Source organism: Stomoxys calcitrans, chromosome 1 (genome assembly GCF_963082655.1).
Source record: "Stomoxys calcitrans chromosome 1, idStoCalc2.1, whole genome shotgun sequence".
In the NCBI taxonomy this organism is placed as follows: Eukaryota; Metazoa; Arthropoda; class Insecta; order Diptera; family Muscidae; genus Stomoxys; species Stomoxys calcitrans.
The window spans coordinates 237400381-237426582 of NC_081552.1; the positions used below are offsets into that span (position 1 = coordinate 237400381).

The 26202-nt window shown below is 41.3% G+C and overlaps 1 protein-coding gene across 3 annotated transcripts in view; it reads right to left on the minus strand.

The window, feature by feature from the left end:
- LOC106094116 (uncharacterized) overlaps positions 1-26202 on the minus strand; it is a 97062-nt gene that overhangs the window by 20416 nt on the left and 50444 nt on the right. For all 3 annotated transcript variants that reach the window (XM_059360447.1, XM_059360448.1, XM_059360449.1), the window contains exons 3-4: positions 21750-22514; positions 14132-14269 (exon numbers count right to left, since the gene is read on the minus strand). In XM_059360447.1, the coding sequence (XP_059216430.1) occupies positions 14132-14269; positions 21750-21993 (382 nt within the window). In that variant the 5' untranslated portion in view covers positions 21994-22514. The remainder of the gene's footprint in view (positions 1-14131; positions 14270-21749; positions 22515-26202) is intronic.

Consider the following 26202-nt stretch of genomic DNA (forward strand, 5'->3'; position numbering starts at 1 on the left):
TAACCGAACTGATTTGAAGTTTTCTTTTAATGTTGTTAAGCATTGCTTTGGCATTCTTTTCTGCGTTGGTTTTTCGTTTTGGGATATTTGATTAACAAGTAATTTTAATGAGTTCAGCAATGTCTATCAAAAATCCTTTTTTTATTAGAGTCTCCAAATTTCCTGCTATGTGAATAGAATGGAAAGTTTAAGAAGTAAACGACACGGATGTGGAAAATCCTAACATGTGTTGTTGTTGTTGTAGCAGTTTATTGTGTTCTATCTTTCGCCTTCTTGATTCTGTTGAGTGTCAAGACCCAGGAACTCTGCGACTAAGATTGGGTGCGTCCACAGGGATCTGGGTCTGAGTCGAGTGGGTCTAGCCGGGCAATTAAACAGGTGACGTGTATCGTGCGCTCCCTGGTTACAATCGGGACATACATCTTGCCCGTCGGCATCAATCCTTGCTCTGTAGGAGTTGAGGTGGCTGCATCTGCCGGAACGAATTGAGTCAGAACTACTCTGGTTTGCGGGGGAGGTCGATTTCTTCAGGTGCAATGGGAGGCGGTCGTTCTCCAAGGACTACATTCGCCCGGTAGCCAATCACCGCATCTGCTACAGTATTCCACTGCGTGTCACAAATTTGAAGAGACCACACTGGCGCCGCATAACACAGAGCACAGACCGGCCAATTGCTTTGTACGTGGTCAACAAGGTTTCTTTGTCTGCACCCCAAAGTGCTGCCAGCAAGTGACTTGAGGACCTTATTTCTACTTTTGACGCAGATTGCTGTGGCATGCGGGGAGAATGTGTTAGAGTTGTCAAATGTGACGCCAAGTATTTTGGGAAACTTGATGGTCGAAATCATTTCTCCATTGACCATCACAGTCAGCTCAGTATTCACCTCATGCGTATTTGTAGTGAACAATGTGGCTGAAGATTTGGTGGCGAATATCTTCAGATTTCTTGCAGCGAAATATGAGGCAAGTTTGTCAGATGTCAACAATGGGTGGGGGGGCTGATGCCGTGATCGTACAACCGCCCGCATATGATACGATCTCTATGCCATCTGGAGGGGGTGGAATGGAGGATAGTTAGAGGTTGAACAGTGCCGGAGATATCACCCCACCTTGGGGAACTCCCTGTTTCCCTCTACGGTGCTTCGACTTCTTATCCCTTAATTCCACAAATGGCTGGCAATCACACAAGTAATTCTCGACCCATCGTTTCAGGCCTGGCTGGAGGGACGCCTGGCGATGTCCTCAAATAATTTGGCATGGCTGACCGTGTCGAATGCCTTCGATAGGTCCAATGCCACGAGGACCATCCTATCACATGGGCTGGGCTGATTAAAGCCACGGCAAAAGTGTGCGGTGATGGCATGCAAAGCTGTTGTTGTGCTATGCAGTCTTCGAAATCCATGTTGAAGCTCGGCGAATGGAAATTCTCCTATGTGACTCTGGAGGAGTAATGCCTCAACCGTCTTTGCTATGGGTGAGAAAAGGAAGATTGGTCTGTACGACTCCCTCAAACTCGGGTCCTTTCCAGGCTTCAGAAGCGGGATCACTCTGTCCATTTTCCAGACATCGGGAACTATAAGAGTGTTCAAAGACTGGTTGAGGACAGTTTTAAGGTACTCAACTCCAGGTGAATCCAGATTCTTCAACATCAATGCAGAGATTCCATCGGGGCCCAACGCCTTGGATCATTTGGCGCCACAGATGACATTCGTAACTTCGCCCACGGTAAATTATGATGGCTGTTCATCGGCTCGGAGACCACGAATACGGCGAATGGCTCTCCTCCTTGCCCTGTCTCTCTCGGGATGCACAATAAATTGACGGTTGAACAACCTGGCGCATCTCTTCGGATCAGTCACGGTTATTTCGCCAAAAAAGTGACTGAGGTCCTGTCATCCCGTCTACCGGGGTTCGAGAGTGACTTTACAGTAGACCACCATGTGCCTACACCGGTGCCTAAATTACATTGCTCCAGCCACAAATTCCGCTTATGTTCGTTGACTACCCAGTTTATTTCAAGATTCAGCTCGCTGATTCTGGGGTTAGCGGGGTCAATAGTACGAATCCCATGACGCTCGTCTGCGAGTACCACTGCTTGTGCCGGGAAATTGGGCCGAACTTGGGGTATTCGAGCGGCTGCTGCGTTAATGATGTCTCGGAATTTCTTCTCGGCCACAAGCACATCAGAGTGTGGTGGCAATTCACTGAAGCGGCGATTGGTATACTCTCTGAAGCCAGTTCAATCGGCCTTCTTGTAGTTGATAGACGTCCGGCGCTCAGAGGTTATGAAGTCGGGTGGTCGATGGTCGATGGTGAGAATTATGGGGAGGTTGTCTGACCCCAAAGAGATGACGGCTTGCCAGAATACGTCACTCAGAGATCCGGGGATGCAATGAAAATGTCGGACGAGCTGCTGCACCTCCTCGTAATCCTAGTAATCCTAGGGCATCCTCATTCACCTTGCAAAACGTGGAGCTTTCAATCTGCTCTGCCAAAGCTATGCCACGCTGGTCGTTACCTAGGGAAGAATGCCATGACGTGTGATGCGCATTAAAGTCCCCTAGAACCAGACGATTATGGCCAGATAGGAACCCACTTATGTCGGGGTTGTAAGCCTGGCCATTAATCGGGACACTGCTACCAACCTGACTGCTATCCCCATGCGTTTCCATTTTGCACTGAATGGTGTATCACGAAGGCCAGTCCCCCACCTCCATTCCTTGAGCGATCCTTACATAGCACATTGTAACCGTGACAACTGTGCAAGCTGCAGGTGTTGGTCAGCTTTGTCTCCAGGAGCGCTGCGACCAATATGCTCTTCCGACTCATAAAGTCCACAATCTCATCGATCTTGCCACGAAGTCCGTTGCAGTTTAACTGTTCCAAATTTCAGCACAATCAGATAATACATGGGGTTTTTATGAGCTTAAGACCTTAAATCGGCAGATAGGTGTATATGGCAGCTTTATATCTAACTCTGGAACGATTTGGGTAAAATTAAAGAAGGATGTCTAACACTTCTCGGTGTCGCAAATTTCGGCGAAATTGGTCAATAAATGCCCCTTTGGGTCAAATTTCAACCAGATCAGATGAAAATTTAGGCTTCCAGGGGCTCAAGAAGGCAAAATCGGGGATCGGTTTATATGGGGGCTATATCTGCTTATAGACCGACTAGGATCATACTTTGCTTGGATGTTGGAAGTCATAACTCCAGTCGTTATTTCCAATTTCAGCCAAATCGGATGAAATTTGAGACTTTTAGGGGCTTGAGAAGTCAAATCCGCGAAATGGTTTACATGGGGGCTATGCCTGTTTGAGGACATACTAGAATCGTACTTGGCATGGATGTTGGAAGTCATAACTCCAGTCGTTGTTTCCAATTTCAGACAAATCGTTTTCACCCTTCAGGGGGCTTAAGAAATCAAATCCGGGGATCGGTTTATATGGGGGCTATATCTGCTTTTAGATCGATTTGGATCATATTTGGCATGGATGTTGGAAATCAAGTCTTTGTTCTAAATTTCAGCGGAATGAAAGATGAGGCTTCTAGGGGCTTAAAAAACAAATCAGGGGTTCGGTTTATATCTGCTTATAGACCGATTCGGATTATAACTGACATGGAGGTTGCAAGTGAGTCTTTGTTCCAAATCGGATGCACATTGATTCTTCTAGGGCCTTAAGAAATCAAAATGGGGGGATTGATTTATATGGGGGCTATATCTATATTTGATATGACCCATTTGCAATCTTTAACGACCTACATCAATAAGAAGTATCTGTGCACAATTTCAAGCGGCTAGCTATACGTGATTCGATAGCCAGACGGACGGACATGTCTAGACCGATATATAGACCGATGGGGGCCAAATTGAATGCGAATGTCGTATGGCCTAACACAGCTCACTGTGTCACATTTGAGCGAAATCAGGTAATAAACGCTGCCATAAAATGGTGCCAAAGACAATTAAAGACGTGAGATCGGCACATATATGGCAGATATATTCAACTATAGACCATAAACATAGGTTCTTGTGCCAAATTTCAGCGAAATCGGGTAACAACTGCGCTTTTAAGGGGCCCAAGACCCTAAATCGGGAGATCACTGTATATAGCAGCTAAAGGGTGATTTTTTAGTTTAGTTTTTTGTTTTGTTTCACTGTCAAACATCTTCAGTTTGGTCTATAATTTAATCATGAATCGTCTTGAAAACGTACAGAGCTTGCAAATTATTGAATTTCATTATCAAAATGCCTGCTCTGTTAAGAAAGTCCATGACGCGCTTCTTTCATTCCATCGACGAAGCTCATGTTTGGCTCAATGGGTATGTTAGTAAGCAAAATTGTCGATGTTGGAGTGAAAATCAATCAATGCATCAATCACAGTTTGGTGCGGCGGTTTATGGGCTGGTGGCATCATTGGACCGTACTTCTTCAAAGATGATGTGAATCGTAACGTAACTGTGAATGGTGAGCGCTACCGTGAGATGAAATCCAACGTTTTTTTTTTTGCCCAAAATGCAAGAACTTGACTTGCATGGCATGTGGTTTCAACCAGACCGTGCCACATGCCACACAGCACGCGTAACAATAGGCTTTTTGGGAGGCGAGTTCGGTGAACATTTTATTTCACATTGGCCACCTTTGTCGTGCGGTTTAACACCTCTGCGCCACTGTAGCACTGAGGTTAGCATGCCCGTCTATGAACCCGAGGTGATCACTCCAGTTATAACTGATTAAAATTTTTTAATTTTATTAAGACTGGCAATACATGTTCAAATCTAGATTGGATAGATGCCTGTTTCAAAGACATTCGCCAGAGCCTCGTCGCACAATAGAAAAAGTGTAGAACATCAAAAAGGTTGCCCCTTTACAAAGTTTTCGGTAACATTTTATGTTATCCTTTTTTGTTTGTTTCCATTTGGAAGATCCTTTAACTTTTTGATGTTTTCTCACCTCGAATATCATTTCATTTTTGTTTCTGTTGACGTGTTAAATTTTGATAGCACTCCTGGCTGGCATGGCAAAATGTTCGACAAGCCATTTTCTAGTTTTGTGGAATATTTAACATAGTCAGCAAATACAGGTGCAAGGCAAACAAAAACTTTTTGTAAAACGTATTCACGTTTAAATAAAAGTTATAACAACCACACCAGGCAACAAAATTGTAGGAAACAAAACACACACACACACACAATTGGGCAACGTGAGAAGAAATCTTAGCAAAAATAATGCAACAATATGAGCTACAATATTCTAGAGTGTTCATGCTTGTAAAAACTGTTGTAGTGTGGCGCTTGCAACATTGTGGTCCATGGAATCACATGCCAGTGTAGTAAGTTTAGCTGCACCACACCACACTACACAACACCACTACCTCTGTTTAAGTAATCCTGCAAATTGCTCATGTTGTGGTCTAACCACACCTATTCAGGAAGTCCGTGTACAAGGAATGAGAACGAGAAAGACATGACCATACATATTTCCACTGCTTTGTCGCACTTCCGCTACCTCATCCGCTCTGGCTTTTCACGGTACATTTGCTGTGAAATTGCTTAGCGCTTAGTGAAATTTGAAATTTGTATTTATTACGGGGTACAGCAAAAGTAAATTCGATTTCAAACGTGCTTTGGTTGTGGAACTTTCAACTGCCGTAAGGCTACATTTTTGGCTTCCTTTGATAAGCTACAATACACAAAGTTTTACAATAGTTTAAAATTGAATGCTAAAAATGCCTTTGAATAAAGGCAGGAAGCGGATAAGCGAAATTAATGCGAAAACTTTCACACAAAAGCCATTTGAGTCAATAGGCTGCAAAAACAGCCAGTTCTTTTGTATGAAGCTGGAGAGGTGTGTTTGAGGAAATTATTTCAACAAGTTAGGCGATATAAAGGGTGATTGTTTTAAGAGCTATAGGAAAGTTTAAAACAAAAACAAGAAGCAAAATCGGGAGATCGGTTTATATAGGAGCTGTATCAGGTTACGTACCGATTTGGACCATACTTCGCACAAAACGCACTAAATACCACGTGCAAAATTACAGCCAAATCGTATAAGAATTGCGCCCTTTAGAGGCTCAAAAAGTCAAGACCCAAGATCGGTTTATATGGCAGCCTTATCAGGTCATTAACCGGTTAACACCATTCTTAGCACAGTTCTTGGAAATTAAAACAAAACACGTCGTGCAAAATTTCAGTCAAATCGGACGAGAAATGCGCATTCTAGAGGTAGATATATAAGATTATGAACCGATTTGGACCATACTTAGCACAAATGTTGCAAGTGATACCAAAACACCACGTGCAAAATTACAGCCAAATCGGATAAGAATGGCGCCTTCTAAAAGCTCAAGAAGTCAAGACCCAAGATCGGTTTATGTGGCAGCTATATAAGGCTATAACCCGATTTGAGCCATACTTCGCGTAGTTGTTGTAAGTGATACCAAAACACCACGTGCAAAATTTCAGTCAAATCGGACGAGAATTGCGCCCTCTAGAGGCTCAAGAAGTCAAGACCCCAGATCGGTTTATGTGGCAGCTATATCAAGACATGGACCGACTTAAACCATACTTAGCATAGTTGTTGGAAGTGATACCAAAACACCACGTGCAAAATTACAGCCAAATCGGATAAAAATTGCGCCTTCTAAAAGCTCAAGAAATCAAGACCCAAGATCGGTTTATATGGCAGCTATATCAGGCTAAAAGCCGATTTGAGCCATACTTAACTCAGCTGTTGGAAGTGATATCAAAACACTACGTGCAAAATTTCAATGACATTGGGCGAGAATTGCGCCCTCTAGAGGCTCAAGAAGTCAAGACCCAAGATCGGTTTATATGTCAGCTATATCAAAACATGGACCGACTTAAACCATACTCAGCATAGTTGTTGGAAAAGCTACCAAAACACTACGTGCAAAATTTCAACGAAATCGGACGAGAATTGCGCCCTCTAGAGGCTCAAGAAGTCAAGACCCAAGATCGGTTTATATGGCAGCTATACCAGATTATGAGCCGATTTGAGCCATACTTAGCGTAGTTGTTGTAAGTACTACCAAAACACCACGTGCAAAAGTTCAGTCAAATTGGACGAGAATTGCCCCCTCTAGAGGCGCTAGAAGTCAAGACCCAAGATCAGTTTATATGGCAGCTATATCAAAACATGGACCGGTTTAAACCATTTTGAGCGCAGTTGTTGGAAGTGAGAACTGCGCCATCTAGATCGCTAGATCGACTTAAAACGTCACGACGATCAAGAATTTGTATACCTAATGAGGTCTCAGACGCACATTTCGAGGTGTTACAAGCAGAATGACGAAATTAGTATACCCCCATCCTATGGTGGAGAGTTTATAAATCGATCTAGCCTTGTCCGTCCGTCTGTCTGTTGAAATCACGCTACAGTCTTTAAAAATAGAGACATTGAGCTGAAACTTTGCACAGATTCGTTTTTTGTCCATAAGCAGGTTAAGTTCGAATTTGGGCTATATCGGACTATATCTTGATGTAGCCCCCATATAGACCGATCGGCCGATTTAAGGTCTTAGGCCCATAAAAGCCACATTTATTATCCGATTTTGCTGAAATTTGGGACAGTGAGTTGTGTTAGGGCTCTCCTCAATTTAGCCGTGATCAGCCAAGATTTGGATACAGCTGCCATATAGACCGATCTGCCGATTTAGGGTCTTAGGCCTATTTAAGCCACATTTATTATCCGATTTTGCTGAAATTTGGGACAATGATTTGTCTTAGGCCCTTCAATATCCTTCTTTAATTTGGCTCAGATCGGTTTAGATTTGGATATAGCTGTCATATAGACTGATCCACCGATTAAGGGTCTTAGGTCCATTTAAGCCACATTTATTATCCGATTTTGCTGAAAGTTGGGACCGTGAGATGTGTTAGGCCCTTCGACATCTTTTTTTAAGTTTGGTCCAGATCGGTCGAGATTTGGATATAGCTGTAATATAGACCGATCCGCCGATTTAGGGTCTAGGCCCATGAAAGCCACATTTATTATCCGATTTTGCTGAAATTGGGAACTGTGATCCCTTCAACATCCCTCTTCAATTTGGCGCAGATCGGTTCAGATAAATGCCCCCATAAAAGGCGCATTTATTGTCCGATGTGTTATGTTAAGCCCCTCGCCATACTTCTGCAATATAGCACAGATCGATCCAGATTTGGATATAGCTGCCATATAGACCGATATCTAGATTTAAGGTTTTGGTCCCATAAAAGGCGCATTTATTGTCCAATTTCGCCGAAATTTGGGACGGCGAGTTGTGTTAGGCTCTTCGAAATTTTCCTGCATCTTGGCCTAAAATGGTCCAGATTTGGATATAGCTGTCATATAGACCGATATCGCGATTTAAAGTCTTGGCCACATAGAAGGCGCCTTTTTACTTGTTACTCCTGCAGGAGGATGTTGGGTAGGAAGCGGGGTGGGGCTTCCCAAGATGATTTATTGGATGTATACGGCCATTGTTAAACCCGTACTGCCCTATGGAGCACTGGTATGGTGGGACACCGTAGGAATTCGCGTGCGAAGGAGTTCAAGAAAGTCCATAGACTGGCCTTCGTCGGGATCACAGGGGCGCTGAGATCGCACATCAGGCAGGCCTGGAGGCGATGCTGGATATGCAGCCCTTTGGGGCCTATATTTGGAACTTCGCCTCCATTGTCGCGCTTAGGCTGAGAGCGCTTGGCATGCTGAAGGAGGATGGTTGCGGCCACAGTTCGATTCTGGGTGTTATGGATACGGAGGGTAGACTGAAGACGATCTCCGACTACCTGGCACCAGTGGCGACTGGAGTGAGGGCATTCGGATATGCAGACCATTGGGGCCTATATTGCGGAACTGCGGCGCCATTGTCGCGCTTAGGCTGAGAGAGCTCGGCATGCTGAAGGAGGTTGGTTGCGGCCACAGTTCGATTCTGGGTGTTATGGATACCGAGGGTAGACTGAGGAGAATCTCCGACTATCAGGCACCAGTGCCGACTGGAGTGAGGGCATTCGCGATTCGTTTTCCTGAGAGGGACGAATGGAGGGCGGATGGTGCACTTGAGGAGGATGAGACCACGATCTACACAGATGGCTCCAAGATGGAGCCAGGGACTGGATTGGGGGTCTACACTGATGCACTCAATATTAGTATTGAGTCTCTGAGACTGTCGGACGGTCTTTCAGGCAGAGGTCTATGCCATTGCAGTAGCCGCAAGAGAAATTCTGGCAAGGGGTTTACCGCCCTCGAAACTCAGAATTTATGTGGACAGTATGACGGCTCTCAGGGCCTTGGGGTCGAGATGCGTGGTGGACTGTTTGAAATCCCTGGATAGGTTACGGGCCCACGATATGACGCTGACATGGGTTCCTGGGGATGAGGAGATTCCAGGAAATGAGAGGGCGGACGAGTGCGCCAGAAGGGGTTCGTCTGCACCAGGCGGATCAGTCATCGGTCTTGTCTGCGTGGCATTTGTCGAGCTACTGAACACAGTATAGGGAGATGTCCAGCGCGGCGTCGGTGGCAAGGTGGGACACTATAGATGGTTGCCGAACTGCGAAGGCCTTCATCGACCGTAGTAAGACGAGGGAATTGCTGGCGTTCGATAAGAGGTCGATGAGTACTTTGACAGGGGTCATAACCGGAAAATGGAAATAGGCCGCATTTCAGCGTGCATAGGGATACGGCACAGTGACTTCTGTAGGAGTTGCCTCGATGAGGATAAGGAGGAGACTATTGAGCACTTGCTTTGTGCCTGTCCGGGTCTGCAGAGACGTAGGCTCTCCTTTCTGGGGAGCCGTTTCTTCTGTGATCTGAGTGAACTTGTGAACGTACCTCTGGTATCTCTCCTAGGGTTTGATGAGGCAACAGGATAGTTCCGACGGGGGGTGACACAGGCTCCAGCGTAGGTAGGTCCGTGCTTGCGTAGGGAAGGCCGGTTCTTCACTTCCCGCTCGGGTTTCTCCCACCTCCTGTCTTTTTCTTTTCATTCGTGTATAACCTCAAATACGAGGTCTCACATTTTCCATGTTCTTCCCCTTTCACTCTCTAGGGTATCACAATGGGCCTAACTGGCCTCCGAATGAACTCACCTTTGGTGGGCGACCCATTCAACCTAACCTATGCCACGTTAGAACTTCTGCCCAAAGAGGTGTAGCACTTTCCCACGCCGTTCGGACTCGACTCTAGAAAGGTGGTCCCTTATTATTGAGCTTAAATGTTAATCGGACAGTTTTCATTGATATGTGAGAGGTTGGCCCATGGTCCCTTATGGTTAATTTTTGACCGGACTAAATGTGGTTAAGATAAAAACCCGTATTACCATTACCACCATAGGCTTTATTGCTATGAGAATGGGTGTTGCTCAGAGTCCATTATGAAAGGGAAGTTTCATATCATTAAACATTAACTTAAACCGGACAGTTCTCCTTTTGATGTGAAAGAAAGTCTCCTAGCTATTCCTTCAATTTTGAACTAACCTAGCATGGGGTTATAAAAATAATATCTCTTCCTCTCCCACTTTTAAGTACAGCAACTACCATTTAACATAACAACGGAGTAGGCTATAAAAATAAATAATTTCACAAGGCAAGCGGAAGTGAAAGAAAAATAAAAAAAAAAAATCTGGCAAATGAGCGGACCATAATACAAGTGATGCGTTTTAATGGCCAAATTATGTTGAAGTTCTTTTCTGAAGGAGAAATGTTAACAGGAAAATGGCATCAAAAAGAGAAGAATACAAATACTCAGACAAAGATTTATGTCTGTGTGTGTGTGTGTGTGTGGTTTTCTACTGACAAATGAAATTGCATTGCTTCCTTGTACTGACCATGGGTTTGCCGTTGAAATTGAAGTGTCTGTGTGTGAATAAGAATGAAAAGGCAAAATATGCCGGAAGTACCTCATAATAGACTTAAATGTTATTACATATAATTATGGCTCTTTTTCTTCAGAGAATGCCGCTTTTAATAAAAAAAAGCTGCTGCAACAGCATTGTCGGCGGATGCTTTCAAAGAAGCAACGAAAAAAAAGCGAGTGTTAAAAATGATTTTAATGGCTTTTGCCTTCACGTTTATTATGCCCGCGGAAACGGAAGTGCAAATGATTGCAATGACATAAAGTTAAATGGGATGTATGTTGCGGACGGGCATATCCTTTCTTATTTATTCTTCGATACCAGAGATTTCAATCAATTGAATAGGAGTACTGAGGGAAACATTTAAAATCACACTGGGGAGTTTTTGTTGACAAAGATAAATTGATAAATGAAATGATTCAGGGAAAAAAGAGTATTTTAAAAGAATCAAAGAACATTGGAAGACTTCTCTCATATCAGTTAGTGTTGTGCTATTCAATATTTAACTAAGTGATAAGGTAACTCCTTTTCATAGTCAAACAGTGTGCCGTGGTCCAACACTTTCACGTAGAGATGTTTAAATGTGGCTAGACACCTTACAAATGTGGCAGGTGTGTTAGGTTAGATTAGGCTGAAAAGAGGGTGCAGATATTAGTCCGCCCCATGCCACTATGGACATACACCCAAGCCAGTAATCGGATTGTTGTATGCTCTAAAAACTAAAAGTAACCTCTAACAAAGTAAAAAGGCGTTAAGTTCGGCCAGGCCGAACTTTGGATACCCCAAAACCCGGTGAAAAATGCATACCTTATGCCCCCATAGCAGCTATATCGAAAATCTTTTTAGTAGCTCTATCTAAAAATATACTAATCTGAACCATATTCGACACGGATGTCGAAAAGCCTAACAATAGTCACTGTATCAAATTTCAGTGAAATCGGATTATAAATGGGCCTTTTATGGGAACAAAGCCTCAAATCGAGAGATCGGTCTATATGGCAGCTATATCCAAGTGTGGACCGATCTGCGCCATATTGCAGAAATATGTCGAGGGGCTTTACTTAACTCAGTGTCCCAAATTTCGACGACATCGGACAATAAATGTGCCTTTTATGGGACCAAAACTTTAAGCCGAGAGATCGGTCCATATGGCAGCTATATCCAAATCTGAACCGATCTGTGCCATATTGCAGAATTATGTCGAGGTGCCTAATACAACTCAGTGTCCCAAATTTCGGCGAAATCGGACAATAGGCGCCTTTTATGGGACCAAAACCTTAAATCGTCGGATCGGTCTATATGGCAGGTATATCTAAATCTAGGCCGATCTGGGCCAAATTGAAGAACGATATCGAGGGACCTAACATAACTCACTGTCCAAAATTTCAGCAAAATCGGTTAAAAAATTTGGCTTTGACCAAAGACCGCAAATCGGAGGATCGGTATATATGGCAGCTAAATCCAAATCTGGACCGATCTTGGCCAAATTGAAGAGGGATGTCGAAGGCCCTAACACAAATCACTGTCAAAAATGTCAGCAAAATCGTATAATAAATGTGGCTTTTATTCGTCTAAGACCCTAAATCGGCTGATCGGTCTATATGGCGGCTATATCCAAATCTGGACCTACCAGGGCCAAATTACTGTCCTAAATTTCAGCAAAATTGGATAATAAGTGTTATGGGCCTAAGACCCCAAATCGGCCGAACGGTCCGTATGGGGGCTGTAGGAAGGTTTAGTCCGATATAGCTCATCTTCGAACTTAATCTGCTTAGGGACAAAAAAAAAAAAAAAAAAGAATCTGTGCAAAATTTCAGCTGAATATCTCTATTTTTAAAGACTGTGTCTCCACCTATGTACCGGTATCTGTTGGATGCGAAAGCCGCGCAATATCAATGGAAATGCTCCAACGTCTCATCATCTTCCCGCATCCCCTACACATGCTATCACTTGCCGCACCGATTTCAGGATCCCCCCCATAGGATTTTCGCCGTCCTACCCCGACCGTTTCGCTGTTCCTCAATGTGTCATGCGCATTTGTCGCCCACTCCCTTAACTTGACTGCGTTGACCCGAAAGGCTTCGGGTTAACCATGTTTTGTGACGGCAGTCCGCACCGATTTTAAGAGAGCTCGTAGTCCTATGTGTCTCGTTATGATACCAATAGCTGACAAATACTGACCTCCTTCTTGCTTGCTTTCAGTAATAGCCTTGTCTTTTCACGATCTGGATCTTGATCCCCCCATAGGATTTTCGCCGTCCTACCGACCGTTTCTCTGTTCCACAATATTGCATGCGTATTGGTTGCCCACTCCCTTAACTTGGACTGCATCGACCCGAAAGGCTTCGGGTTAACCAAGTTTTGTGACGGCAGTCCGCACCGATTTTAAGTGAGCTCGTAGTCCTATGTGTCCCGTTATGATACCAGTAGCTATACTGACTTCCTTTTTGCTTCCTTTCAGTAATAGCCTCGTCTTCTCACAATCGGGATCCCCCCATAGGATTTTCGCCGTCCTACCCCGACCGTTACGGCGTTCCACAATGTTGCATGTGCATTTGTCGCCCACTCCCTTAACTTAGACTGCGTCAACCCGAAAGGCTTCGGGTTAACCAAGTTTTATAACGGCAGTCCTCTGGCCTTCACCGCCAAATCGTCTGCCCTTTCATTTCCCTCCGTTATGGCCCGGCGACCAGACGATGCGGATTTTGCTATCCTCAGAGAAGGCGTTAATCGCCTTCTTAGACTGCAAGACTGTACCGTCCTGGTTGTTATTGCCTTTATGGCCATATTACTGCCCGTAAAGATGTTCACATTTGACGGCCTCGCTTTAGCACCACACCACTTCACGCATTCCGTGATCGCTCGGATCTCCGCCTGCAGGACCGTATTATGGTCAGGCAGTTTAAAACAGATCTCAGTCACTGGGTTCTCAATGTAAGCCCCCAGGCCCACTCTGTCTAACCTTGGCTCCATTAGGCCTCCCATAACTAAAATACCACAATATGATATCGAACACATGAATCACGGCCTTATTCACCAAACTTTATGCAGCCTTAAAATTGGTTTATTTGACAGTTCTATAAAGGGAATTTGTCAAATATTTCATATCTCCATTAAGTTTTCTTTAGCCTTTTATGTTTGGTATTAGTTTACCTTCACTAACCTTACAAATAGCCACCATTGCGTATACGTAACATGTGATGCTGGCCACATTACACATACGCACCATGTACCTTAGAAATAGTTGCACAAGTTAAAAGTTGTTTATTTTCACTTACCTTTCTTGCATTTCTTCTGAATAGTTCGTGTTTGATCGCAGGCTGGATCTCCCTTCTTCAATGTCAACGTTCTTGAGCGTGTATTGGTCTTTGTATCACATTCAGTCCATGGATTTTTGCCATAACGACAGGATAATCCTAATTTAGCAGCCAATGCAATCAAAATGGATGAAAATAAAAAAACAAAAACAAACAACATGAAAAAGTAGCATTAGTATAAAAAGACCTTTCATAAGTAAGAAGAATTAATGCTAGGGAAAAATTATTGTACAATTTTTATATAGCTATCGTAAATTTTATGACCGTTTCGAAAGCACATTTAATGACCTAAAATTAAGCAGGGGTGTATCAATTTATGACCAGCTCTTATGAATAAGGCAAGCATTTTTATGTCTTAGACATTTTGGCAAATTTTTTTTATAGAATTTTTAACATGTAGCTGTGCAATTTATTAGCTCCAATAACTTTAAATGTCGTTTTTTTTTTGTTTTATTTTTTTAAGTATTTTTATAGAGTGTTTTTTTCAGGAGTTCGTTATAAAACCATGTTTGCCCGTTTCCTCTTCCACACAATTGCCAGTAATTAAGATGGCTGTGAGTATGATTGGGTGGGTAAGAATCATACTTTGTTGATAGCATAGGCTACTTAAATGACAGGCTTTGGATAATTTTTGAGGTTTTCTTTTTAAAAATTTTTTAGAGCCCCTTTTGTAATGATTCTCTTTTATCGTTTTTTTTATTGAATGATAATAAATGTGTACAAATTTAAGACAGCCCACTGAATGTAAAAGAATTTTCGCAAATAATCAATTGAGATTAAATTTGTAATAACATTGCTTTTTATTCCATTATATCAGTGCTGGGCAAACTAACACCATTCCCAAGGCCAAATATAGTGCTATCAAAATCACACTTCGCATAGATGGCTAGAGGTTTGAGCGAAAAAATCTGGTGATTTTTATACATAGCAGCTTTATTCAAATATATTCGAATCTTCACCATGTTTGTTACTGATATGGGCGGGACAAACACAACTCACTGCTTAAAATTTTAGCAAAATTAGGTAACAAATGTCACTTTATTGAGCCCAAAGCCTTAAATCGGTAGATCGTTGTATACGGCAACCACATCGACCACATCGGCCACCGTAGCGCAGAGGTTAGCATGTCCGCCTATGACGCTGAACGCCTGGTTTCGAATCCTGGCGAGACCATCAGAAAATATTTTCAGCGGTGGTTTTCGCCTCCTAATGCTGGCAACATTTGTGAGGTACTTTGCCATGTAAAACTTCTCTCCAAAGAGATGTCGCACTGCGGCACGCCGTTCGGACTCGGCTATAAAAAGGAGGCCCCTTATCATTGAGCTTAAACTTGAATCGGACTGCACTCATTGACATGTGAAAAGTTTTCCCCTGTTCCTTAGTGGAATGTGCATGAGCAAAATTTGCTAATTTTATATCGATATATATTTCTATCTGGAACATATTCGATACGGCGGTGGAAGTTCCTAACACAACTCACTATGCCAAATTTCATCGAAATTGATTAATAAATGGGGTGTTTATGGGCCCAAGACCCCAAATCGGGAGATCGGGCAATATGGCAGCCATATATAAATATGCAAAGACTTCTTCCTCGCGACTTCCATCCCAGAAAATGTGTGGAGCTATAAACTACCTTTTCCGGGAAAATTCGCAGAAGGCCACATTTCCCTATTATACCCACCACCTTAGGACAGGGAGTATATTCATGTAGTCATTCCGTTTGCAACACATCGAAATATCAATTTCCGACCCTACAAAGTATATATATTTCGGATGGTCGTAAAATTCTAAGACGATTTAACGATGTCCGTGTGTCTATCCCTCTGTCCGTCCATCCGTCTGTCCGTCCGTCGGTTGTAATCATTCTAGAGCCTTCAAAAATTGAGAAATTAAAATGAAATTCGGCACAGATACGTCTTTTTGATCCACGCTGGTCAAGTTCTTGAACGGGCCAAAGCGGACCATATTTAGATATAGCTGCTATATAGACCGATCTGCCGACAAAGGGTCTAATGCCCATAAAAACTTTATTTTTAATCCGATTTTGCTGAAATTTGAGACAGTGAGTGGTTTAAGGCTTCCCGATAACTGACCCAGACGTGGTTCAGATCGGATTATGTTTAGATATAGCTACCATATAGACCGATCTGCCGATAAAGGGTCTGAAGGCCATAAAAGCTTTATTTTTTAACCGATTTCGCTAAAAATAGCAACAGTGGGTTATTTAAAGCCTCTTGATATCTAACCTAAATATGGTTCAGATCAGACTATATTTACATATAGCTGCCATATAGACCAATCTCCCAATAGAGGGGTCTGAAGACCATAAAAGCTTTATTTATTACCAGATTTTGCTGAAATTTGCAACATAGGATTATTTTAAACCTCCCGACAACTGACCCAAATATGGTACAAATCGGACTATATATGGATATAGCTGCCATATAGACCGATCTCCCGGTAAAGGGTCTGAAGACCATAAAATCTTCATTTATTACCCGATTTCGCTGAAATTTAAAACGGAGGGTTATTTTAAGCCTCCCAATATAAGACGCAAATATGGTTTAAATCGGACTATATATGGTTATAGCTGCCATATAGACCGATCTCTCGGTAAAGGGTCTGAAGACCATAAAATCTTCATTTATTACCCGATTTTGCTGAAATTTAAAACAGTGGGTTATTTTAAGCCTCCCAACATAGGACCCAAATATGGACTATATTTAGATATAGCTGCCATACAGACCGATCTCCCGGTAAAGGGTCTGAAGACCATAAAATCTTCATTTATAACCCGATTTTGCTGAAATTTAAAACAGTGAGTTATTTTAAACCTCCCGACAACTGACTCAAATATAGTACAGGTCGGACTATATTTAGATATAACTGTCATATAGACCCATCTCCCGATAAAAGGTCTGAAGCCCATCAAATCTTTATTTTTTAACCGAATTCCCTGAAATTTGGAACAGTTATTAGATTAAGGCCTCCAAACATCCGACCTTAATATGGTTCTGATCGGACTATGTTTAGATATAGCTACCATAAAGACCGATCTGCCGATAAGGAGGCTAAAGCCCATAAAATCTTTATTTATTCCTTAATATGGTTCAGAACGGCCTATAATTGGATACATCTGCCAAAGAGACCAATATTTTGTTGTACAAAATTGAATAGTGTCATTTATATTAGACTCCTCAATGTCAGTGCGGAATTTAGGTGCTTAAGTTGTCCAATTTTCACCGGATTGTGACGAAAAGGGATATGTAAACCCCTTTTCGTACTCGAGATGGTAGGTATCCAAATTTCGGCCCGCCCGCACTTGATACCTTTTTATTTGTTTTTTATTACTTTACTAGCTGAACAGGGCTGCACCTTCTTTCATTCTCTTATATTATCTGCGCTCTACTCTCAAATTCCTTTTCTATGAGGCCCAATTGCGATTGGTTAAGTGTGGGTGTATGGGGTGAGACCATTTCCAAACACTTGGCCTCAAAATTTGATATCAAATTCGTTTTCTACTACAAAATACCTATTATTTGAGCCTTTTATTATAAAACCTTCATCGTTTGGATGCCGGTCATAATGGAGTAAGGGGAAATGAAATGGCAATGGCAGACGATTTGGCAGTGAAGGCCAGAGAACCGCCTTCAATAAACTTGGTTAAACCGAAGCCTTTCGGCTCGACGCAGTCCGAGTTAAGGGAACATCGAAGTGGGGCGATCCAGGTCGTGAAAAGACGAGGCTATTACTGAAAGGAAATAAGATGGAGGTCAGTATAGCTATTGGTATCATGACGGTACACAAGGGACAAGTGATAGCATGTGCAGGGCATGGGGGGAAGATGATGAGACGTTGGAGCATTTCCTTTGTTATTGTTCGGCTTTCGGCTCTAACAGATACCGGCACTTAGTTGGGGACACAATACCAGACATGAACCAACTTAGGGGAGTGGCATTAAAAACAATTAAAGATTTTGTAAGTAGCACGGAATTCCTAACCTAGATTTTCTCCCAACCCGAAAAACTTGTATTAAGACCTTTCTAGACCTCATTTGGTGTAAGAATTGGAGATCAGAAGTGTACTTCACAAATATGTATGAGGTTACATATTTGCCATTAATGTTTCAAATCATAATGGAGCTTTTAAAGTCAAATTTTAACAAAATCGGATTAGGTCTCTATGCGAGTAAGGTGTCATATCAGAAGATTGTTTTTTTGGCGGCCATATTATGATAAAAGTCTTAAAGAACTAAGCAAATGCGATCCATGGTGGAGGGTATATAAGATTTGTCCCGCCGAAATTATCGCGCTTTTACTTGTCATTACTACAGAGACATTTGGGGTCAATCATTTGAAGAATAGTCGTATTTCCAATGCACTCCATTTAAAATTATGAAGAAAGACTTCTTTCATTAAAAAGTGGTGCCCTTTAATATTAATGTCCTATTTGCATTTTACTTCAAAATCACTTCCTCATAGCATCATGTTGAACATTCCTCGCTTTTTTCTGTCTAAAATCTGCGACAATTTTAATCTATTTTAAGGCAACTACACAAATGTAGGCTTTGCTGGAAACCCCAAGAGGTTTATCCACCTTTTATCAAGTGCCAATTACAATATTTATACGCTTTATAATCTATTCGCTTTTCTCCACTTGGCTATGTGTACCAAGTGTTGGTTTATTGTGATACTTTAACGATGAGATAGGTAGGATGGTATCCTTTTCCTACGATTTTAACCTTTGCTTTGTAAATATTTAAATTTTTATTTTCTCGTTTCGTTTTCTTTCCTTCTTTCGTTCATATGTTTTGCTATTGGCTGTGGTGTTGTTTTTTTTTTGCTCGCTTTTGAATAATCCTCGAAAATGTACTTGTCAAACGCAAACATTGACTATATCGTCGTAATCAAGAACAGCAGCTAGTCACTCAAAGAGATGGGAGGGACTATCTATTGTGGTTGTCAACTTAAAGTTGCACAGTGTTTCAGTTTTAAATAACGATTCACAAATCTAAGGGAACTAGTACTAAGGGGGACGGCCTCACAAAAATTCTGCCAAATGGGCATGCATGCAGGCCGCCGTATCGCAGAGGTTAGCATGTCCGCTTTGACGCTAAACGCCTGGTTTCAAATCCTGGCGAGACCATCAGAAAAAATTTTCAGCGGTGGTTTTCCCCTTCTAATGCTGGCAACATTTGTGAGGTACTATGCCATGTAGATCTTCTCTCCAAAGAGGTGTCGCACTGCGGCACCTCCTTCGGACTTGGCTATAAAAAGGAGGTCGCTTATCATTAAGCTTAAAACTTAAATCGGACTGCACTCATTGATGGGTGAGAAGTTTGCCCCTATTCCTTAGTGGAATGTTCATGGGCGGAATTTGCATTTTGATGGGCATGCACCTTTCGTTGCTGTTGTCGCCACATTGGAGGAGGCGATACTCGTCAAGCTTTTGTAGGTGGGCAAGCTCGTTCTGGTCCAAAGGACCGTTCGCCGCGGGAACAAGGTGTCCATTGTCTATTTTATGGGGCCAATAACTCGCATTGCCATATCAATCATTCATAGGCACTCAGTATTTGTGCAAGAACCGGTGACGCTTGGACTTTCACTGAGACTCTCCGCTAGATACCGCTGATTGTCTGCTGCTGCTTTTATTTTATTTTATTTTATTATACCCTCCACCATAAGATGGGGGGTATACTAATTTCGTCATTCTATTTGTAACTACTCGAAATATTCGTCTGAGACCCCATAAAGTATATATAGTCCTGATCGTCGTGACATTTTATGTCGATCTAGCCATGTCCGTACGTTAGTCCGTCCGTCCGTCCGTGCGTCTGTCTGTCGAAAGAGTAAAGCTAGCCGCTTGAAATTTTGCACAAATACTTCTTATTAGTGTAGGTCGGTTGGTATTGTAAATGGGCCATATCGGTCCATGCTTTGATATAGCTGTCATATAAACCGATCTTGGGTCTTGACTTCTTGAGCCTCTAGAGGGCGCAATTCTTATCCGATTTGAATGAGTTTTGGCACGACGTATTTTGTTATAATATCCAACGTTTGCGCCAAGTATGGTTCAAATCGGTCCATAACCTGATATAGCTGCCATATAAACCGATCTTGGGTCTTGATTTCTTGAGCCTCTGGAGTGTGCAATTCTTGTCCGATTGGAATGAAATTTCGCACGACGTGTTTTGTTATAATATCCAACGTTTGTGCCAAGTATGGTTCAAATCGGTTCATAACCTAATATAGTTGCCATATAAACCGATCTTGGGTCTTGACTTCTTGAGCCTCTAGAGGGCGCAATTCTTATCCGATTGGAATGAATTTTGGCACGACGTGTTTTGTTATAATATCCAACAACTGTGCCAAGTATGGTTCAAATCGGTTCGTAACCTGATAAAGCTGTCATATAAACCGATCTGGGATCTTGACTTCTTGAGCCTGTAGAGGTCACAATTATTATCCGATTTGCCTGAAATTTTGTACGACAGATTCTCTCATGACCATCAACACACGTGTTTTTTTATGGTCTGAATCGGTCTATAGCCCGATACAGCTCCCATATAAATCGATGTCTCTATTTTACTTCTTGAGCCCGCAAAGGTCGCAATTCTTATTCGAATTGGCTGACATTTTACACAGGTCTCCAACATATAATTTAATTGTGGTCCAAACCGGACCATATCTAGATATCGCTCTAATAGCAGAGCAAATCTTTTCTTATATCCTGTTTTGCCTAAGAAGAGATGCCGGGAAAAGAACTCGACAAATGCGATCCATGGTGGAGGGTATGTAAGATTCGGCCCGGCCGAACTTAGCACACTTTTACTTTTTTTATATTATTTTTTTTTTATTTTATTTTATTTTATTCTATTTTTATTTTATTTTTATTTTATTTTATTTTATTTTATTTTATTTTATTTTATTTTATTTTATTTTATTTTATTTTATTTTATTTTATTTTATTTTATTTTATTTTATTTTATTTTATTTTATTTTATTTTATTTTATTTTATTTTATTTTATTTTATTTTATTTTATTTTATTTTATTTTATTTTATTTTATTTTATTTTATTTTATTTTATTTTATTTTATTTTATTTTATTTTATTTTATTTTATTTTATTTTATTTTATTTTATTTTATTTTATTTTATTTTATTTTAAATTATTTTATTTATATAATCTTTGGTTTTGTTTAATTTGATTTTAACATTTAAAGTTTTCATTTATTTTTATTAATTATTTATTATTTCATTTCCATATTTTGAACACAGTGCCCCATCAAGCATTGCTTATTTACGGGCGGCTTACGATTATTTATTTATTCACTCGTTCGCAATAGCAACGAAGCTTGGTGGTCGTTCGCTTTGCATGCATTGGGCCTGTGGGGCCTAGAGCAAGTGGATTTAAGAACTCGAATGTGAGGTTTCGCTTGGCTGCACTTCAATTTTCACATCTTACCAAGGGTTGGAGGGTGGGGGGGAGTTGCATGTATATGCTTCCAAGATAGCATGCCACCAGGGCTTAGGGGAGCTGTAGGGAAAAGTTGGTGTGTGTGTGTGTGGTACTTACCATCGTTCTTTGTGCCTCGCTCGTTGCGTATTAAAATCTCGTGATCATCTTCCTCCCAGATTTCACCCTGTGATGCTGTTGTCGGCTGTGTCTGTTCACCAACTGGCAAAGCCAATGGTGTCTCTTGTACTTCTGTTGTGCCATATGCCAGATGTGGCAGCATTGACAATGAGGCCAATGCCACCACCACTATTGTGCATACCGATGATGAGACAACTTGATTATGGTGGCGGTAATGTTTCATTTTGTTCTCTGTTTTCTTTCGCTGTATATGTGGGCGTTTGTGTGGGTGCGAAGAATCTCTTTCAGTGCTCTATGCTCTGTAAATGTATGAGGCGACAACAGCAATGATGACTTTCACGCTGAGGACAACGATGCTAATGGTGAAAATGTCGTTTGATGATTATGAGCCGATGTGGTGGTTTGCGAAGCAATGGCAATGGTGCGGTGTATGTGTGAGAACTGGCAGTTGTGTGAGCTTCTGTCTGGCTGCGAGCGCCTTTCAATGAACCCAAATGTTGTGCACTCTGTTGAAGAAGTGTTGCTGTCTGCCAGACGCTGTTGTGCCCTTTGTAGGTGCGCGATTTGCCTTGGTGTATGAGCGCGCGTGAGTGTGTGTGTGTGAGTGTGCGTATTGTGTTGGTGGGTGGGTATTTGCTGCAGCCGGTTTTAATTTGGCTTGTGCTGCTTGATGATGGCGGTGGTTGGGGTTTGGCTTATTTTTCTTGTGCCAAAATATTAATTGAATCTTGTGAGAGAGTATGCCTGCAAGCAAAAGAACAAACAAATAAACATACAAATGGTGAATCCTTGAGGTTTTGGATATGGAAACGAAATAATTATTGAAATTAAATTGAAATTCCTGCCAAACCGAAAGCAAACAGAAAACTTGAATTCAAATTAGAAATGTGGGGGAACAGTTGCCAAAGGTCTCAAAAGCATTTGCATTTGTAAGGCCTTGCTTTGTTGTGAAAGGGATGTAAGTTTGTGTGTGTGTGCGTGTGTAGGAGTGTGTTCGTTTAAAGTTTATACAACAATTAATTAATTATGAATTTTTAAGTGATGCCATCCAAGTTTTAGTGATTTCTTGTTAAAATCCTAAAATGCTCGGGGTCTTTGCAATTATTTCTAACTGTAGGCGGAAATGGAAAGCCATTAAACTTTTAATTGTTAGCATCTGGAAATAGTGACTGTGGAGATATGCCATCCATTAGCCTTAAGCTAAGGTATTTATTTTAGGCTCCTATCCATTACTTGAAACAATTCTAATGATAAATGTTTCCATTCAAAAGTTCTGTTGAAAACTTTCACGTGTGTTGAAGTTCTAGAAAGAGAAGCTTAAGGCTTTAACTAAAATATCATAAAATTTTTCTAGAGCGACCATGACTACACCTTGTGGTTACTCTGGGCTTCAAGAGTAAGAGATAAGATTGCAGTTTGAAAAATTTGTATTTCAACCAAACTCTTGGATACAGGGGGGGATGAGGTACACAAAGTAATGGTCTTGAGTGTCAATCGTTCCTCTTATCAAGTGTGACCTCTGACCTCCCCTTGGTGTCACCTGAGGTAGATGGCTTTAACACCCGTTTAAGGAAGTGAGGAAACAATATGGGAGCTACTTCAAGTTAAAGACCGATTTGGACCGTACTTGGCTCCGCTGTTGGGAGTCATAACAGAGTACTATGTGCAAAATTTAATCGGATGAAAATTGAGGTTTCAAGAGACTCCAGAAGTCAAATCGAAGTTAACTTCTTGCGGCCCTGGAAGCCGTAGTTTTCATCCGATTTGGCTGAAATTTCACATGCAGTATTTTGTTATGACTTCCAACAACTGTACTAAGTACAGTCTAAATAGGTCTATAACCTGATATAGCCTCCATATAAACCGATCGTCCGACTTGACTTCTTAAACCGTAACAAGCCGCAATTTTTGTTCGATTTGGCTGATATTTTGCATATAGTGTTCTGTTATGACTGCCACCAACTGTGTTAAGTACAGTCCGAATCGGTCGATAACCTGATATAGCCCCCATATGAACCGATCGCCCAATTTGACTTCTTGAGCCCTTACACCCCGCAATTTTTGTCCGATTTGGCTGAAATTTTGGATGCAGTGTTCTGTTATGAATTCCAACATCTGCGTCAAATACGGTCTAAATCGGTATATAACTTGGTGTAGCCCCCATATAAACTGATGGCCCGATTTGAATTCTTGAGCCCTTACAAGCCACAATTTTTCTCCGATTTGGCTGAAATTTTGCATGCGGCGTTCTGCTATGACCTCCAACAGCTGTGCCAAACATGGTCTAAATTGGTCTATAACCTGATATAGCCCCCATATAAACCGATTTCCCGATTTGACTTCTTGAGCCCTTACAAGCTTCAATTTTTGTCCGATTTGACTGCAATTTTGCATGTAATGTTATGCTATCACTTTCAATAACTGTGCCAAGTACGATCTAAATCGGTCTATAATCTGATATAGCTCCCATATAAACCGATCTCCCGATTTGGCTTCTTGAGCCGTAACAAGCCGCAATTTGCGTCCTATTTGGCTGAAATTTTGCACGCTGCAGTCTATAACCAGATATAGCTCCCATGCAAATCGGTCTCTCGATCATCCTTGTTCGGTACCTAGAAGATTTATTTTTTGCTGGTTTGACAGAAGTTTGTTAATTGTTTCCAATATTCGGCCCGGCCGAACTTACCACGCTTTTACTTATTTTGCTATATATTAATCCCTCATAAATATTTATTAATATTTTCTACGTTTGTTAATTTTATTGTTTTTGTCTTTAAAAATTTAGCTGTGGCCCCAAAGGCAGTCTAGAATAATTCCTATATTGTATTGTAACTAAACAACAATTCAATATTCTATGATCCATAAAAATGCTTGACAATATTTTGAAAATTTTTCGCCAGTCTGTGCTTCAAACACCATCGTTATTGAGTGCTTGAACCTTAACCGCAGCAACATATAATGAATTTAACATTACACACACACACACACACATATGAAATTTCAAAGGAAATTTTCTAAAACCAAAATTATTGTTTACCACTTTTTTTTGAGGTGTGAAATTTAAGGGTAAACCACAGGAAAAACAAACGACACACCAAATCATGCTGCAATTAAATTATGCAGCCTATCAAGGACTAATATAATTAAGACCATAATTATTTTACGCAAAACCAACCAACAACACAGAATAACAAATCTGTGGAAAAAAAAAGCCATACAAATTTCTTGATTTATATTCGAAGTTCACCGTGGCGTATGAGTGTGTTTTTCTAATGACTTGGTTAGCATAACTCATACGCAGTGGTGTACGGCGTTTATAGCCTTCTGAAGGCTTTGAACGTTTGAAAAAAGAATTTTAATAGGCAATGTCGATGATGTTATTTAATTTCTACATTAAAGAGTTTTTTAATACCAACTTTTGTGTGCTTAATTACAATTTTTTAAAACTCTTTTCATGACTTTTCTAGTCATTTGAAGGGTTTTTTTATGACACCGAAGAATTTTTAAATGAAAAAAAGGGAAATTAAATAGAAAAAAAACAAAACTCAGCAACGAAGGGCCGTAAAGCTGATGCATAAAATATGAGGTAAATATTTCACTACATGCCTTTTGAATTGCGTTATAAAAGGATGTCTTTTATTGTCACTGAAATGAGAGACATTCTGGCTTTATTCGTTTATGGGAAATTCTTGTGAAAGAATTTTAGGGTTTCACCCGCCTTAGGACGAGCATGTAGAAGTCGGTGCAACATTTGAATATAAAGTCAAACTAAAAAAAGTTAAAAACCAGTAAGGAAAGGCAAAAGTCGGGCGGTGCCGACTATATAATACCCTACACCTATCGAGATATCGGTCTATATAGCAACTTTTTGAAAATCTTGATCAATCTAGACCAAATTGCTTAACTTAACTCTCTGTCCCAAATTTAGGCAACATCGGACCATAAATGAGCCTTTTATGGGCCTAAGACCCTCAATCCGAGGATAGGTCTATATAGCAGCTATATCTAAATCTAGACCGATCTGAGCCAAATTGACGAAGAATGTCGAAGGGCCTAACACAACTCACTGCCCCAAATTTCAGCAAAATCGGATAATAAATGTGACTTTTATGGGCCTAAGACCCTAAATCGGAGGATCAGTCTATATGGCAGCTATATTCAAACCTGGACCGATCTAGACCAAATCGAAGAAGGATACCGAAGGGCCTAACATATCTCACTGTCCCCAAATTTCAGCAAAATCGGATAATAAATGTGACTTTTATGGGCCTAAGACCCTAAATCGGAGGATCGGTGGCAGCTATATCTAAGTCTGGACCGATCTGGGCCAAATTAACGAAGGATGTCGAGTGGCCTAACACAACCCGGTGTCCCAAATTTCAGCAAAATCGGACAATAAATAAGGCTTTTATTGGGCCTAAGAGCCTAAATC